General features: G+C 47.6%; 1 protein-coding gene across 1 annotated transcript in view; it reads left to right on the plus strand.

The window, feature by feature from the left end:
- LOC133135886 (fibroblast growth factor receptor substrate 2-like) overlaps positions 1-17,262 on the plus strand; it is a 29,263-nt gene extending 12,001 nt beyond the window's left edge. Inside the window, exons 2-7 of the mRNA XM_061253221.1 lie at positions 9,384-9,484; positions 10,334-10,425; positions 11,107-11,293; positions 11,602-11,760; positions 13,079-13,242; positions 14,597-17,262. Of these exons, the coding sequence (XP_061109205.1) occupies positions 10,360-10,425; positions 11,107-11,293; positions 11,602-11,760; positions 13,079-13,242; positions 14,597-15,688 (1,668 nt within the window). The 5' untranslated portion in view covers positions 9,384-9,484; positions 10,334-10,359 and the 3' untranslated portion in view covers positions 15,689-17,262. The remainder of the gene's footprint in view (positions 1-9,383; positions 9,485-10,333; positions 10,426-11,106; positions 11,294-11,601; positions 11,761-13,078; positions 13,243-14,596) is intronic.
- Positions 17,263-17,963: the final 701 nt, after the last annotated feature.

Raw genomic sequence — 17,963 nt, forward strand, 5'->3', positions numbered from 1 at the left:
GGATCAAATCCTGGCCCTCAAATCCACATCCAGCCCTGGTTTTCTTTTCTCCCCGGCCATTAGCTGAACAATTAGTGCCACTGATTGGCCAGACTGTCTTCACACCTGTCTCCCAGGTAAAGGGAGGGTGGAAAAGCAGCAGTTCTGATGATATCTGCTGGAGAGAAGCATGCCTGTTTTGAAATATTGATCACGCGTTCTTCGACCTGCCTCTGCGCTAATTGCTGGTTTATTCGGAGAGCTTACGGCAGCACGGCTGTTTTGCTTTGTGCTCCGCGAAAGTGCTGAGTTGGGCTGGGCGATAAACCGAAACTGCAATTATGGAATATCTTTTGAGCGCAGAAACAATCGCCGCTGCAAAGCCGAGTATCGGCTTTCTTTTAGCCTTTTTTTTTTTTTCTCTCTCTCTCTCTCTTGGAGTTCTACGAACTACAGAGACCTGAACTTAACTCCATTCGTGTTTAAACAGCCAATCGGAAGATAGCCATGCAGCTTCCATTGCGACTTGAGTGATATCAAGAGAAACGCATCGCTGCGTGTTCACGTTCAGCTTGTGGCCCCGCATCCATCGACATCTGAAAATGCGATCTCTCTCTGGTGGTCTGGTAACCAGCATGACACCTGGATCCCCACCCCCCACTGCCTAATGGTGATTAGTACACCCTGAACGGTGATGTCGTCCTGAACGGCTGTTTGGTTGTTTCAGCAAGTGGCCGAGCGCTTTTAAGCCGTCTGACCTGATTTCACCCTGTACGATTGCTGAACCTTGGTTTAATGACAAATTGGGCTGTTGTGCTGTTGTGCCAACTGCCAAGGAACGTATGTGTCTGCAAGGTGGCATTTGAAAAGTATGCGCATGTGTAACGGATTAGTTTGAAATCTCTAAAGCAAAATATTTTAACCCGCGTTCATTCTTCACAAGGAATGGGGTCTTTGCCGTTACGGTCTTGGTCAAACGGCGCGAAACATTTAAAGATTATTATTATTATTATTATTATTATTATTATTATTATTATTTTATTTTTATTTTATTTTTTTCTCCTCCATCAATTGCCCTTCTGTAAAATATCACAAGGCAGTCCTGGAGTTCCTGTAGTAGTTGTAGTAGTGTTAACAGTACTAGTCAATAGTACCAGCTGCAATGATAAGAAATGGTGCCAGTGGAATTTAAGGTGTCAGATTTTTTAAAATCTTGGTACAGGTCTCTCTCTGAGCTGAAGTTGGAGCCAGGCTGTGCTCTGGGCTGTTTCCCTGAGGTCCCTGCCCCAGCCCCCAGCACTGAAAATGGTGTGGGAGTTAAAGTAAACTCCCCCCCTGTTTGAAACAAAATGTTCAGACACTAGCCGGGGCCACAATTTCAAAATAAAAGCGACCAGCTGGCCATATTAGGAGTGCTGGGTTGCCTGGTGACGGGGTCGGTTTGGAGAAGAATGCTACGGAGAGGGCAAGAGGAGTGAAGTAATTCTGCATGATCACATCATGGGCTTCTTGATCTTACTGTGTGTGTGTGTGTGTGTGTGTGTGTGTGTGTTGGGATGTGTGTGTGTGTGCCGGGGCTGTGGAGTGTGGGCATGTTGGCTTTTCTTGCTGGATTTAAAAACAAGCTGAAAACTAAATTCACTTTTTCCCTCAATTTAGTCGTCTCTTTATAACCATACAAACACGTCATGGACTGAAGTAAAAAAAGCTGTGTCAGGTTTTACTCGGCTGTCGGTTGTTAACTCCGTAATCCTGCTTTGTGAAAGACCCTCCCTCCCTGTTCTCCTCACCCAAGACGGGTCTCCTCCACCTGAGTTTCCCCGGCTCTGTAATTGCTACATATTGCTTTGTAATGGAGTATTTTTTGTTTGAGATGTTTGTGCGTGTGTGAGAGAGTGTGTAGGTTTGTGCTTTTGCAGTGTGTATGTGTGCATCTGTAGGTTTGTGCTTTTGCTGTGTGTTTGTGTGTGTGTGTGTGTGTGTGTGTGTGTGTGTGTGTGTGTGTGTGTGTGTGTGTGTGTGACTGCATATGCATCTGTAAGTTTGTGCTTTTTAATTATTTTTATTCTTCTCCATACCTGCTCCGTGTACACAGGTTCTAAAGGGATTGGTAGTTTTAGTCTAAAGCACTATGGTAAATGGTAAATGATTGGCATTTATATAGCACCTTTATCCAAATTGATGCTTCTCATTCACCCATTCATACATGCACTCACACACCAATGCCAATTGGCTGCCGTGCAAGGCACCAACCAGCTCATCAGGAGCATTTACGGGTTCGGTGTCTTACTCAGGGACACTTTTACACACCCAGGGTTGGATCAAACTGGCAACCATCCGACTGCCAGATGACTGCTCTTACCGCCTGAGCCAATGTTGCCCCACTATGATTGTATTATCAGCTCCTTGTGGCAAGGACAGAAAGTGAATGTTTGTTGAATCTTGGTTTTGGTTAGCTAGGATTTGATGACTATAATGGTGTTAAAAGTGCAGTGTCAGAAATGGCCAAAAAAGCACTTAGTCCCTTAGTCTTTGCCCTCTCATAGACAAAATATTCCACATTTGTTTAGGTTTTGTCTGCAGACTATTTACTGACCTTTCTAAATACAATACACTGCCCCATGCTTGGTCTTGTGGCTTGTTTATTTGTGTCTATGTTTAACATCCTTGCCAAAGTAACTAGAAAACTTAAGGTATCACTTTTTAAGATGATTTCCCAAACATTTCTACACTTTTGCTGTGCACTGTTTGTTTAGCACAGGACATGGTGGTTTGCATTTTAACCCAAAATATCTATTTTAGTCTCCTCTGACCTTGAGTGTAGTTCTTGGTAAGACAGGCTTCCTTCAGGTTTGTGTCGTGGATCTGGAGCTATTTTTACAGTAATTGTTGACCTCAAAGTGGCTTCCCTCTCGTTCAGGGGCATGGCTGGGTTAGGGGGCCTGGCTGGGTTAGGGGGCATGGCTGGGTTTGGAGGCATGGCTGGGTTTGGAGGCATGGCTGGGTTTGGCGGCATGGCTGGGTTTGGGGGCATGGCTGGGTTTGGGGGCATGGCTGGGTTTGGGGGCATGGCTGGGTTTGGGGGCATGGCTGGGTTTGGGGGCATGGCTGGGTTTGGGGGCATGGCTGGGTTTGGAGGCATGGCTGGGTTTGGAGGCATGGCTGGGTTTGGAGGCATGGCTGGGTTTGGGGGCATGGTCATCTCTGGGCAGGGCCAGATTGATTGAGGGTCTTGATTGAGTCAGCTGTGCTCCGTGGCATATCTCAAGATTTAGAGTCATTTTGTATCCTTCTACTAATTGGTGCTTTTTGACTGCTTTATCCCGGATTTGCTGAGAGAGCTGCTTGGCCTTTCATATTTATGTCTTCAGACTTACAAGCTGACCACTCCCTAAAATGGATGCTTTTATTCTGAAATCATAATCCCTTTTCTGGCACACAGACAATGGTCAATCAACCCATTGTATGACTCATGATCATACGATCATACCATTTTTAGCAACTGTGTTCAGTAGGCTACATTTTGTTCTTTTTTTATTTGAAATGTTGGAGTGAGTTTTAAATAAAAATATGAACTGGAAAAAGAAATGCTTTAAAAACTTCTTGATTCATAATAGGCAAAATGTGAGAACTGTCCAGTTGTGTTTCAGCCATAGTCAGACTATTTTTGCACGGGACTGTATATTTGACAATATATTGGCTAACGTAAGGTTATACAAATAGCCTGCATTTATTTGTTGTTGATTGTAGTTTCCAGCTGCACTGCAGTATGATGTCATCGTGACTCAGCGCTGACGTCAGGCTGGCTGGGTATTGAGACCTTTAGTGAGGAGGGGAAGTGAGGAGGGGAAGCCTCTGCAGGTAATGGAAATTAGCAATGGATAGATTCTGCACAAACATTAGAAAGTATTTTCTTCACACAGACAGTGGTCACTGTGTGGAATAGCTTGCCAGGACATGTAGTGGAGGCAGAAACACTGGGGGTGCTTGATACTACTTAGCTTTTAGGCAAACTAAGCAGGAGGTACACTTTAGTGGTAGGAAAATGTGAGCATTGCTGGGCTGAATGGCCTGTTCTCACTGTTATGTTTTGTCATTATGTTTTGAGCTAACCATGTCCTATCCTTCTTTGGCAATTACTAAATTGTAGCTCAGAATGACAAAAAAAGCCTAAATTCTCATCAATGGTTTTCTTTGTTTGGGGCCTAATCGAAACGGTTTTAACTGTGAAGAGTTTGAGGACAGATTCTGGTGTTTTACATTGGAAATCTCAGGTTTTTGTTTTATCTGATCTCCCGATGTACATCTCCCTTGGCACACACATTTTTATTCAACATTGTGTAGTGCTGTAGTGCTGGCTTTCTGCTGACCTCCTAAACATGTTAAGCAATTACTTGCCAAATGCTGCTTGTTAGCTGGTTCTGTTATAAATTCAATAAATTTGTAGTACGAGCTAAATGCTCTGTATTTTATCGACAGATGGCTTAATGTTCAGCTAAATGCAAAAGTGTTCGGACTGTTGTCCATGAGACCAGATTATGCGTCCACGCTGCAAAACACTCCACCAGTCATATACCATGTACTCTCAGAATTACGAGGTTTGCCATATTCTCAGTTCCTGCATCTGCAGTTGTGGGGCGGCCTGTAGCGTAGTGGTTAAGGTAAATGACTGGGACACACAAGGTCGGTGGTTCTAATCCCGGTCACAATAAGATCCGCATAGCCGTTGGGCCCTTGAGCAAGGCCCTTAACCCTGCATTGCTCCAGGGGAGGATTGTCTCCTGCTTAGTCTAATCAACTGTACGTCGCTCTGGATATTTCTATCTGCCAAATGCCATTAATGTAATGTAATGTCTGCTCTGACCAGTAGTTGCCGCTAGAGAGCGATGAGAGAGACCAGCGGATCTCTCCAGCTTACCCCCTCTCATCCCCTGACGAGGCTGGACTGGAAAAAAAACTTTTCCCAGGGATGATCCCATGATGCAGGACTCAAAACGCCCTGTCCCAGGGATGATCCCATGATGCAGGACTCAAAACGCCCTGTCCCAGGGATGATCCCGTGATGCAGGAATCAAAATGGCCCGTCCCAGTGATGACCCCGTCCCAGGGATGACCCCCTGACTCAAACACCCCCTCTCAGGGCTCACACTTTGGTCGTGTGTCCAGTGCATCTGAAAACCCCTCTAGTTGTCCCCCCTGCATGAATCTACAACACACTGGTAGATGTGTTGTAGATTCCTAGCCCCTGGGTCTGACTCTGTATTTCAGGTGTCACAGCCAGGCTTAGCAGTGTAACTAGAAAGACAGCTGGCTATCACTGCAGATTGGAGGGTCTGTGCTTCCTTATTGAACCTGGCAGGGCTCTATGCTAACATTTCTTCCAAGGAGCATATGTGCTTTTAAGTTGAATGCATCTGAATTAGTAGACATGCAAATTATTTTTCCAGTTGGCACAAATGCTCCTAAAATTGCAGCATTGGTAAGCCCTGCCTTGCACATAATGAATTAACTGGAGCCACAGACTAGTTGGACAAAATCATAGCTGGGACCCCAGCTCTACCCATGAGCACTTGAGGATGCTTGACTTGGAAATTAAAACTACATTTTTTTTCAAGAATCCCTGCTGGTTTTTAAAAATAATACAAATGTGTGAAATGTAAATGCGCCTGCCAATCAAATGCATAATTCAGTGTTGTGCTCTTGTCTGGGCAGCTCCCTGTTTTTTCTGATGGCCCTGAGGCACGTGTGGGTGGGTGGGTGGGTGTGTGAGTGACAGAGAGAGCGAGAGAGCGAGAGAGCGAGAGAGCGAGAGAGCGAGAGAGCGAGAGAGCGAGAGAGCGAGAGAGCGAGAGAGAGAGATTCTCCCATGTGTTGGTGGTTCTTGAATAAGTGCACCTTAACTGTATAGTCCATGCGACAACTTCAATGAGGGAATGCGTGAATCCCCACATAAGATTTCTGTCATGGGATTTGAGGAAAATGTGATCATAATGTTGGTCTCACTGATGGAGACTACTAAGCTGAAGTTTTTGGAAAAGCCTAGTACTGAAGGTTTTGGGGTTTCATCCTGAAGGTCTTGGACATCCTTTGCAGTGTTGTACACTTGACTGACGCATGGAATAACTGGTTGGCTGATGCTAACCAATCAGCAGCTCAAGCTAATTCAAATAAAACCTCAAATGGAGAGAGACCCAGGCACCTGGAGAGGGTTAGCCAATTATCAACCATAGTGGGGAATGTAAAATGGTTTTAAGCTGTTGCCTGTGACCAAAAGAGCAAATGTACATTCACCGTAGACCATGATTCATGACTTCACATTACAAGAAGGTCATTCTGTCCTCCCCCACTTTAAACATAAATGTTCAAAGTTCGAAATCTACAGATCTCAACTGGTTCGAAATGTCTTGCCAAACTTTAGGGTGATTGATTTTTTTTTTTTCCCCGCCCCTGCTTCACACACACACACACACACACACACACACACACACACACACACACACACACACACACACATACACACACATACACACACACCTCAGTGTGTTGACCGAACTGACAGGTTTGTGCAAGGTGAGTGCGTGTTCGGGCCAGGCTGGTGTACACGTGTGGGTGTGTTCAGGGAAGGGGCCGGGCTGGTGTACACGCGTGGGCGTGTTCAGGGAAGGAGCCAGGCAGGCGTACACACGTGGGCGTGATGATGTTCCACAGCCTCGCCCCGGGCATGTCTGTGCTCTGCCTGTCTGATACGGGAGATGTTCCTCTCCTGTCACTGTTTTCTCTGCTGTTTTCTCCGTTTTTCTCAGCCATTTCTCCAACCTTTCTCACATGCTCTAGACTGGAGGAGAAGCGGTAACCAATTAGGGTTTCATCCCTAATTTGGCACACGTAATTCCATCAATTAGCACCTCTTGAATTGAGGTGTGTTTTGTTAGAGTTGGAGTGATAACCAACAGGATGGTGGATCTCCAGGAACAGGGTTGGGCAGCCCTGCTCTCGCTGTTGAGTGAGGTGTGCTTTGTTAGGGTTGGAGTGAAAACCTACTGGACGATAGATCTCCAGGAACAGGGTTGGTTACCATGGAGGGTAGGGGTTTCGACAGGTTTTCATAGATTCATTTAAAACCAGCAGCCCACCCAGACCTTGAAAACTTGAGCTGTGGACTCTTTAGCCAATCAGACTTAGAGTGCCAGCTCTTTAGCCAATCCGTGACTTTGTTGCTGAAGTGCTGAAAGGCCTAGGAGCAGCAGATGTAGCAGCCCACCAGGACTGGAGTCTGTCTTTGAGCTGGAGGTTGTGGTGGTGGGAGTTGCATGGTATAGTGAAGGGTACAGCTGATGTAGTCCCATCCCGGGTGGACTCTGTCACTCCGCCTGTGGCCTAGTGGCTAAGGTGCTTGTCTGAGACCTGGAAGCTTGGTGGTTCAAGCCCCGGTGTAGCCATCTGTGCAGTTGTTGGGCCCTTGAGCAAGGCCCGTAACTCCACATTGCTCCACGGGGGATTGTCCCTTACCTAGCTTTACGCTTTGGATGAAAGCATCAAGCTTAAATGCCTGGGATCTCCCATCTCCCTGCAGACGCACCCTCCAGCACAAATACCGCCGAGTCATACTGCCATTTCTCAACCTCTACCTGCAAATGAGTCATCACCCCAGCATTCACACTTGCTCAAACCCATCTTTTTGGTATGTTAAACGAGTAATAAATTGTCCTTGTTGAAATATGCAAAATGGAAATATTAAAGGTACAAGAGGTAAGATTTTTGTGTAAAAATATTGGTAAAAGTCCATCGTAAATTCCTTCCTATCATTGAAAAAGGTTCACTGACATGTTGACTCGCCCCTCTGCCTGTGTTTATAGTCCTTAAATTCAGGTTTCAAAATATGCAGTTGACGGGCCCGTATAGCTGTACAACAGTTCAAGCTCATTGGTTTAAAATTGGTTATAATTGCCACAGCCAATGGCGTTTCAACTTCAGCGCGTTCGCAGAGAAGGTGTGGGATAAACAGTGTTGTGGTTTGAACGTTTTTGTTGCTGCAATTCCTCTCTTGACCACTAGAAGTCCGAAATTACCTATTGTACCTTGAACAACACCCCTCATGGCTGCGGAGGGCGATGGTGAGTTTCATGGGTAAAGTTCTTTTGGAGAATAGAAAAGCACCAGATTGAAAATCTTGCTTTGCCGTTCATGTTGGACGGGGTTAAAAGCAACGAGAGAGAGAGAGAGAAAGGATGGTTTGCATTTTCAAGAAGAGTAACCAGTCTCTTCATTACGTATGATTGGCTTGCTATTTGCTGAAGAACCTCTTACGGCTCGGTTCTGTACCGGCAGAGTGCGGCAGATGGACTCCACACTCTCACGCTGCGGAGCTCACACCTCCGTCAGAGTCCACTTTATTCCCGTATTCCCGCTTATTCCCGCTGGGCAGTCCTTCCTCCCACCGATCCCAGCCGGAGGAGCGGCGGGGAATTCTGCGCTCCCCAGCGTCCGTCTCCGCGGACTCGTGTCTGTTCTCCGACCTCGGCGTCACGTGCGGGAAAAATCACACTATTCCCGGAACGGTGTGGGAATGACGTGAGGTCGGGGCCGTGTTGGGTGTACGTATTGACCAGCGGAGGTGTAATCGATCCCTGCAGCGCGTATACTCACGGCAGAAACGGGTCAGTTTCCTCCTACCGGACCACTCGGCCCCCAGGCATCGAGACGATTCCCCACTCTAATACGGGAAGTGTGTGTGTGTGTCTGTGTGTGAGCGCGCTCTCAATGTCCTCTCCAAATTAGCAGGAGGCAGCAAGGGAGCCTGCCCGTTCCAAACATGTGTGATGGCAGGTCAGCTAATGAGCTTGTTGGGGTGGAAAAACCTGTTGGCTGTTGGATTTGGGGAATGTTGAGTTGATTAACCCTTTCAGTCCCAAGCCTGCCATATGGCACTCTCGACCTCATACCTTTTCACCCAATCAAAAGGACTGCTGTACCATTGCTTTGAGCCCTTATTAAAACCCTACTAATTTCTCAACCAAGGCAAAGCTCCTTGGGGTTTGGGTGGAGCCTCTTCATATTGGGCTTGGGACCGAAGGGTTAAAGTATTACTGCTTGGTCACTGAGCTGACGGCAACATCATCTGAGCGGAGTTATGACTTCATAGTCACTATTAGTGGAATTATAACCCCACGGCCATTTTATGTGCACGGTCGTTGAAAAGCCGTTGCGGTGAATGGTCCTAACGGTGATGTGTTTCTCTGTTGTGATGAACAGTCATAGCGGTGAACAGTCATAGCAGTGATGTGTTTCTCTGTTGTGATGAACAGTCGTAGTGGTGAACAGTCCTAACGGTGATGTGTTTCTCTGTTGTGATGAGCAGTCGTAGTGGTGAACAGTCCTAACGGTGATGCCTTTCTCTGTCTCAGGAGCCCAGCGTGGACCGCAGGCCAGACACCATGGCGTTGTGAAGCATGTCCACTAGCCGGGCGCTGGGGAGGGAAGCAGGAACGTTGATGGCCTTATTCAGGTGAGGAACCGCAGGGAGAACGCTCTTCTGCCCCCTGGTGGCTAAGAGGGGACGCACACCCCCTGTCATCCCCCAGAGCACATCAGTAAATCAAACTACATTATACACTTATGGTCAGTTCACAACGTGTTCAGTTTAATTCTTAAGTTACATCCAGGAGAGTTCATCAACTTTGATTGTTACACGTATACATTCACAGGTCTTTTAATACAATATATTAAGCTATATACGAATAGAACGGAATGCTTCATTACACATTATATACTTCCTTCAGCTTAATTGGAGAAAATAGTCATATCAGTCATATCAAAAATGACAGACAAGCAATTCAATAAAAGCATAAATATCACAACCTCTTTTATAGTGGGCCATGCTGACCTGCAGTATTTCACTGCCAAAGAACTTGGTAATCCTGGTAATCATTGCCCATTTCAAATCGCTTCATTCCATTAGTCGGCTTCAACAATGTTACACACTCCCTGAGTACTGGACCCCCGGCCATGCTGCCAGATACATAATGTACACTGAACTGTTCTCTTTCCCCTTTAATGTAAAACATGTATAACAGGACCACACTGTGGGCCAGCTGCGAAGCAGGCCTACGGGACTGAAATAGACTCCGGACGAACTCACACTGCAGCCGAGAGGAGTCGTGTGGGCGCACTTGCGTTCGATGAAGAAAGCTTTGGTCTAAAAGCGGTCCTCTCTCTGTCTCTGAGACAGAATGGTGCCCGTGTTGTGTTGTTGTGTGTTTCCTTTCGGCTGGGTTCTGCAGTGTCACCTGCGTTTCTACCCGTGCGCTGTTAATCTCAGACCTGGCATGCCCATGTCGTCCATCTTGTTTTCTAGTGATCAAATGGTCTTCTAAAGAAGCCATGGGTAGCTGCTGTAGCTGTCCTGACAAAGAGTCAATCCCAGATAACCATCAAAGCAAATTTAAGGTGGGTCTCTCTCCTTCCCCTCCCCTCACTCACTCACTCACTCACACACACACACACACTCTCTCTCTCTCTCTCTCTCTCTCTCTCTCTCTCTCTCTCTCTCTCTCTCTCTCTCTCTCTCTCTCTCACTCACTCACTCACTCACTCACTCACTCACTCACTCACTCACTCACTCACTCACTCACTCACTCACTCACTCACTCACTCACTCACTCACTCACTCACTCACTCACTCACTCACTCACTCACTCTCATTGCCCTCCCTCTGAATGGGGAGTGTGTGCTGTGTCTGTGACTGTGCTGTGGTTGGCTGTGCATGTGCAGGACCTGACTCTAGTTGGCTGTGTGTGTACTAGACTGCACTCTGATTGGCTGTGTGTGTACTGGACTGCGCTGTGGTTGGCTGTGTGTGTACTAGACTGCACTCTGATTGGCTGTGTGTGTACTGGACTGTCCTCTGATTGGCTGTGTGTGTGTACTAGACTGCACTCTGATTGGCTGTGTACTGGACTGTGCTCTGATTGGCTGTGTGTGTGTACTAGACTGCACTCTGATTGGCTGTGTGTGTACTGGACTGTGCTCTGATTGGCTGTGTGTGTGTGTACTAGACTGCACTCTGATTGGCTGTGTGTGTACTAGACTGCGCTGTGGTTAACTGTGTACTGGACGGCGCTCTGACAGGTGATTAACGTGGACGATGACGGTAACGAGCTGGGCTCAGGCGTGATGGAGCTGACGGAGGAGGAGCTGATTCTGCACACGCGCAAGCGTCACGCCGTCAGGTGGCCCTACCTGTGCCTGCGTCGCTATGGATACGACTCCAACCTCTTCTCCTTCGAGAGCGGCCGCCGCTGCCAGACCGGGCAGGGTGAGTCCCGCACACGTTACCGCCGTCCCTCCAGGGAAGATGCCGGAAAGTCAGGCATCATTTCTCCGCTACGAGTTACCGAGTGGGAGGAAACCGACGTCATTCAAAATGGCTGGGATGTCTCAATATGGAATAATGAACAGCAGTTCATTCCTAAATAGGTTTTTACAGATAATTAATGATCCCAACAAACGGCTGTTACAAAGTAGCTGTGGAGCTTAGGAAAGGTTGCTACGAGGTAATAGCTGGAAAGCTCCAAGTTTTAAGTGTGTTGGGGTTTATGGGAAATGGTGTTTTTGTGTCTGCAGGGATCTTTGCCTTTAAGTGTGCCCGGGCTGAGGAGATCTTCAACCTGCTGCAGGACATCATGCACAACAACAGCATCAGTGTGGTGGAGGAGCCGGTGATGGAGCCAGCCCAGGGGCCTGTGGAGGGAGAGGGGCCCCGCACTCCCCGCACACCCACCAGTGAGTGATCTCACACACACACACACACACACACATACGCACACTTACCCCCCCGTGTGTGCACACAGACACACAGACACACGCACCCCGCACACCCACCAGTGAGTGATGTCACGCACACTCACACACGCACACACACTCTCTCACACACACACACACACACACACTCTCTCTCTCTCTCACACACACACACACACACACACACACACACACACACACTCACACTCACCCACACACTCCCTGTACACCCACCAGTGAGTGATTACACACACACACACACACACCAGTGAGTGATTACACACACACACACACACACACACACACACACACACCTACCAGCGAGTGAATTTACACACGCACACACACACACACACCCACCAGTGAGTGATTACACACACACACACACACACACACACACACACACACCCACCAGTGAGTGATTACACACACACACACACACACACACACACACACACACCTACCAGCGAGTGATTTTACACACGCACACACACACACACACACCCACCAGTGAGTGATTACACACACACACACACACACACACACCTACCAGTGAGTGATTACACACACACACACACACACACACACCAGTGAGTGATTATACACACACACACACACACACACACACACCAGTGAGTGATTACACACACACACACACACACACACCTACCAGTGAGTGATTACACACACACACACACACACACACACACACACACACTCACACCCCGCACACCCACCAGTGAGTGATTACATATACACACACACCCGCACACGCGCACACACCTTTAAGGCCGACATTTTCTGCAGATTGTAATGAAAGGGCAAAAACAGTGCTCCAGGACTGGAACTTTAGATCCATGCCTTAAAGGCTTTCTTCCCAGAGATAAAATATTCATTTATTTGACTCAATTCACTGTCGAGTGATTAAAAAATCATTGGATGCACCCTCCAGCTCTTTGAGATGTGTTACTGAGCTCACAACTAGAAAAACAACCACATCATCACCACCACCCTTCATGCCGGCTCCACGATATGGAGCTAATGATTTTAGCAGCATGTGTACCTTAACCTGCTCAGCGCATCACAGGCTGGCAATGCGTAATTATCCTGGACCTATTCACATGACCAACATCAGTATCTCCTTTACACCTGGTGAACAGCAGTGCATCCCTCTCTTCTCCGACTGCCTCGCTTCTCCAGGCCGGCAGTGTCCGGGTTTCTCACGCTGCCTGTCGGGGAGACAAAGGCATTGTGGGGATTGTAGTCCTGGGGTATTTAATTGCGCCTCTCGCTCCTGCAGCTCCAGGCTACACCTCCCCGGTCGTGCCGAACGGGATCCTGCGCTACCCCTCGTTCGGCGACGCGCCCTCGCGGCCCTCCAGCCGCCACCCCTCCGCGGGCAGCGCCCGCCTCCCGTCCGTGGGAGAGGAGTCCACTCACCCGCTGCTGGTCGCCGACGAGCCGGTGAGAGCCCCGCAAACCCCCGCTCCTCCTCCCTGACAAAACAAAATGGCTGAGTCCCAATACTCAAACAAACGTACCTTCCGTCGGACCTGGGTTCGAAGGGGAATTGTTTCGGATTCGAATACTCTCCTTTTTCTTTTTTCCTTTTTTGTCATTTGGCAGACGCTTTTAATCCATACGTTCCGGGTTTTGAGAATTTGATTTGTTCCAATACACCAGGCAAGCGTACTCAAATGCGGAAGTATTTTAATCCAAAGCAAATACACAATTTGAAGCCAGGTGTGTCCTCCACTGATCTCCTCCTCTGGAAGTATGACGCGTGGAGGAAAGGAATCAAGGACGCACCCAATTTCTGTAACCTGTAGTTGCATATTAAGTCTTGTTCTATTGATGTGGCATAAATACATTCTTATCACATTTTTTGTGAAAAATAAAAAATAATTTTACAAAACGTTTTTCATACAAAACGTGTGAACCAAACATTAGATTATAGAACTAAGACTTATTTATAAAGCGCCTTCATCCAAAGTGCTGTACAATTGATGCTTCTCATTCACCCATTCACACACGCACCAACCACCTTGTCAGGAGCATTTAGGGGTTAATTGTCTTGCTCAGGGCCACTTTGACACAAATCGAACCAGCGACCCTCCGACTGCCAAATGACTGCTCTTACTGCCTGAGCCAATGTCGTCCCACATGACTTTTTTATCGTTTCATTATTACTTTGCTGACATCTGCTGGTGTGATGGCTTTATAGATTCCATGTCCGCTTTAGAAATTGTAATGCTGCCATCTAGTGGCAGATGTGTGCATATAACTGACTGTAGTGTAGAATGTAGAATGGCCTGTAAAGTGATGTGTGGAATCAATGTCGGACACTGTGTTAAATAAAGCTGGTGCTTAAAGGTCTTCTGTAGCCTGTTAAAAAGGGCCTGGCGATACACAGGGGTGCCAGTAAAATCAGGGCATCTTCTACCACTGTTCGGTGTATGTTTGCCGATCATTGCAGTATGCTGACCATTTAAATTGTGCAATTGTATACATTTGATCAGCGGAGAGAGCAGGTGGATGTTAAACCGGGACATTTTAAATCTGGAGTCGCTGGTAGGAGGTGACGGTGGTGGTATAACGGGGGAGTGGGATAGCACTATGATGAAAGAGAGGCTGCAGCTCTGCATCTCTCTTGGAAAATAATGACGCCTGCACAGAATTATGGGGGGAAATCCAGAGATGGTGAACTGCACATTTTCGCCTAATTCTGAAAATGAGATTGAAACTGTATTTTGTGTGGGTGGGAATGATAACGCGTATTAAATACGTTGTCATGGTAACTTTGGCTCCCCTCCCCCAGGTCCACACGTACGTGAACACCTCAGGGAGGCCGGAGGAGTGGAGGGGGGGACGCACCGGGGTCCCCCCTCCCGCTGACCCCCCCCAGGCCTCCGACCACCCTCCTGAGCTGCCCGAGCCCCGGGTCCTGCTGGAGCCGGCGGGGGTGAAGTTCGTCCTGGGCCCCACGCCTGTGCAGAAGCAGCTGATGGCCAAGGAGAGGCAACGCGAGGAGGGGCCAGCGGACCCAGGGGGCGGGGCTAGGGCGGAGCCTGCCGCCCAGTCAGCCCCGCCCACAACGGGCGTCAACGGCAACGGCCAGCCGGGCGACAGGGACACGGGCTACGACAGCGACGAGCGCAAGGAGGCGTCGACGGGGGCCGGAAACCCCGTCCACGAGCATCTCAACGGCTCCGCCCCTCCCCGGCGGATCCGCCCCCCGATGCCCTCCCCCGACCCCCTGAACCTCAACAACTCGGCGCAGAGGAGAACCGCCCTCCTCAACTACGAGAACCTCCCGGCCCTGCCCCCCGTGTGGGAGGCGCCCAAGCCCAGCTCGGGCGGCGAGGAGGAGGACGAGGAGGACGAGGAGGAAGAGGACGACACCTTCGGACCAAAGACGCCGTCGCTCAACGGCTACCACCATCACCACCTCCACCACCACCACCACCATCACCCGCTCCACCTGCACCTCCTCCACCAGCACTCGCTGGACCCCGCCCACAACTACGTCAACACGGAGAACGTGACTGTTCCGCTGAGCGCGCACAAAATGGAGTCCGCCCGGCGGAGAGACTGCGCTGCCACGCCCACGCCGACCGCCACCGTCTTCAACTTCGACTTCCGCCGGCCGGGCGCGCCCGACGCCCTCCGGCAGCAGCTCAACTACATCGAGGTGGAGATGGAGAAGGACAAGGGCTCTGACTCCAGCGGGCCGCAGACGCCCAAAACCCCCAGCACCCCCCTCCCGCAGACCCCCACGCGCCGGACAGAACTGTACGCCGTCATCGACATCGAGCGGACGGCCGCCATGTCCAGCCTGCAGAAGGCTCGGCCGCGAGACGACGGCACCTCCAGGAAAACCCGGCACAACAGCACCGACCTGCCCATGTGAGCCGGCTAGCACTTGTCACCTTGCTAGCACTGTGTGAGCCCTGCTAGCACTGTGTGGTGAGCCCTGCTAGCACTGTGTGAGCCCTGCTAGCACTGTGTGGTGAGCCCTGCTAGCACTGTGTGGTGAGCCCTGCTAGCACTGTGTGGTGAGCCCTGCTAGCACTGTGTGGTGAGCCCTGCTAGCACTGTGTCGCCCTGCACCTTTTCATCCTTTTTCAATACAATTAAACCTTTTTTTGTTTTGTTTTGAAGATGGAAGGGTTTCAGGTCGTGTATAACTTTTTTTTTTTTTTTTTGTCTCCAAAATGTCAAGAAGAAACACTATTTAGAGGCTTAAAACCTAATTCACAAGTTATACAACGTATATATTTGTGCTCTACCTGAAAGGGAATTCTAAGTAAAACCAGGTACATGCCATATAGCACTATTGTATTCCTACGGTATGATTCTACCTTCTTTTTTTGACCAAATTAAGATTTCCTGGGCCCTGTGTATGTTGGCCACGACAGGCTGACCGCGAGGTCGGAAGAGCATTCCTTTGCCCATCCAATGGTACGAAGTAGAGACTGCGGTTTAGTTTTTACAAACCTCAGAACTGTACACTACATGCTGTTTCAATCTCAGACGATTTGTGGGCATGCACTAAAGTTTTAATGTATCCACTACACACGGTATATGCCAAAACGGCTCACTTTCTCCAGGTCCATGAAGCTGTATTATTTTTTACATCGCCCTGGTTGCACTTAAAGGTACCTTAAACAAAACGGCACAGATGTGAAGCCCATTGCATGCAAGCAGAAAACATTGTTTATGATTTACAGATGGGAAAAAAAAAATGTATCTCCTGGCTAACGACTACAAAAGTCACAGTTTTCTTCCCCCGAATGTACTTGCTTGTTGATGGAGATTGTCACATTATGGTTAAGTGTTCTTCTGGCAATCCTGACAACGTTGAATAATAATCAAAGCTGTTTACGTCATATGAACTTTCGACCATTTGTAGGATCCTAGAGACTGCAGTCCAACTTTTCATGGGTTATCTTTTGCATTGTATCATATTGTAAGATTATATGTTCTAACTTGCATTATACAAATGATAGTTTTTTTTCTACCCACCTTGACATGCTTAAATATAGGAATTGTATAAAGGTAGTTTCATAGGTTGCCTATAAAACCAATAAAATAGTACTGAAGAGAAGTCCCTTGCCAAACTATTTTTCAGCAAATCACAATTCAAGAATTGGTTTATTGCGGATGTATGCGTTCTTATTTTGATTTCATGTTTGGTTTTCCAAATATGTAAAATGTGCAACATCACAGGGAATAAATGGACTCATTCTTCCAATAGTGCGAAACACCACAATAATATACGGACTTTTTATTGAAATATATATTTGATATTCGCATTTTTCAGGTATGGATATTAGTTTACCAAAATGTTTGTATTTTTAAAAGAAAATATGAAAAAATATCATGTCGTGATTTTTGTGATACTTACATCTTTGTCATACGCCATCAGCGCAAACAACTTATTTTTGTAGCATGGCAAAATAAAAAAGACAAACAAACATACAATTTTTGTTTTGTGGTTGATTTTGAAGAAGAATATGAACTGAACCGTTGTCTGGATGCCCTGGACTACTTCACATTTTGTAAGTTCTATAGGTTTCTTGTGGGTTCTAGCTAGTATAGAGCGGAGTATTACTGTCTGTCCACACATCTGTGAAATAGTCTTTCAATTGAGCAAGATGTTTAACCAAATCACTCCTAAATGCCTACACGGCTCTCACCTAGAGGAGACCTGTGATGGTGACTGTGTTTATCAGGCCTGGATCGAAATCAAGATTATATTATATATTATTACACTAATGGCATTTGACAGATGCTCTCATCCATTAGACTAAGCAGGAGACAATGCAGGGTTAAGGGCCTTGCTCAAGGGCCCAGCAGCTGTGTGGATCTTATTGTGGCTACACCGGGGATCGAACCATGAACTTTGCAGGTCCCAGTCATTTATCTTACAGGCAGCCCCCCCGAAGGAGAGTATGAAGTTGACCACGCTTCCTGTGATGTATTATTGGATTTGTTTGTGCTTTTACATGTTCCACAGCCCATTACAAAATATGTCATCCAGGGACAAAAGACAATTTCCTGTCCATTTTTATTTTCACATTTATGGAATGATTTATTTGTTTCAGTGTGCATCACAGTCAAACATGTATTAAAAGTAATTCAATTTATCAACCTTTTTAAGTGCTTTTAGGGATCGCTTTATT

The sequence above is a fragment of the Conger conger genome, chromosome 8, assembly GCF_963514075.1.
Source record: "Conger conger chromosome 8, fConCon1.1, whole genome shotgun sequence".
NCBI classification, from domain to species: Eukaryota; Metazoa; Chordata; class Actinopteri; order Anguilliformes; family Congridae; genus Conger; species Conger conger.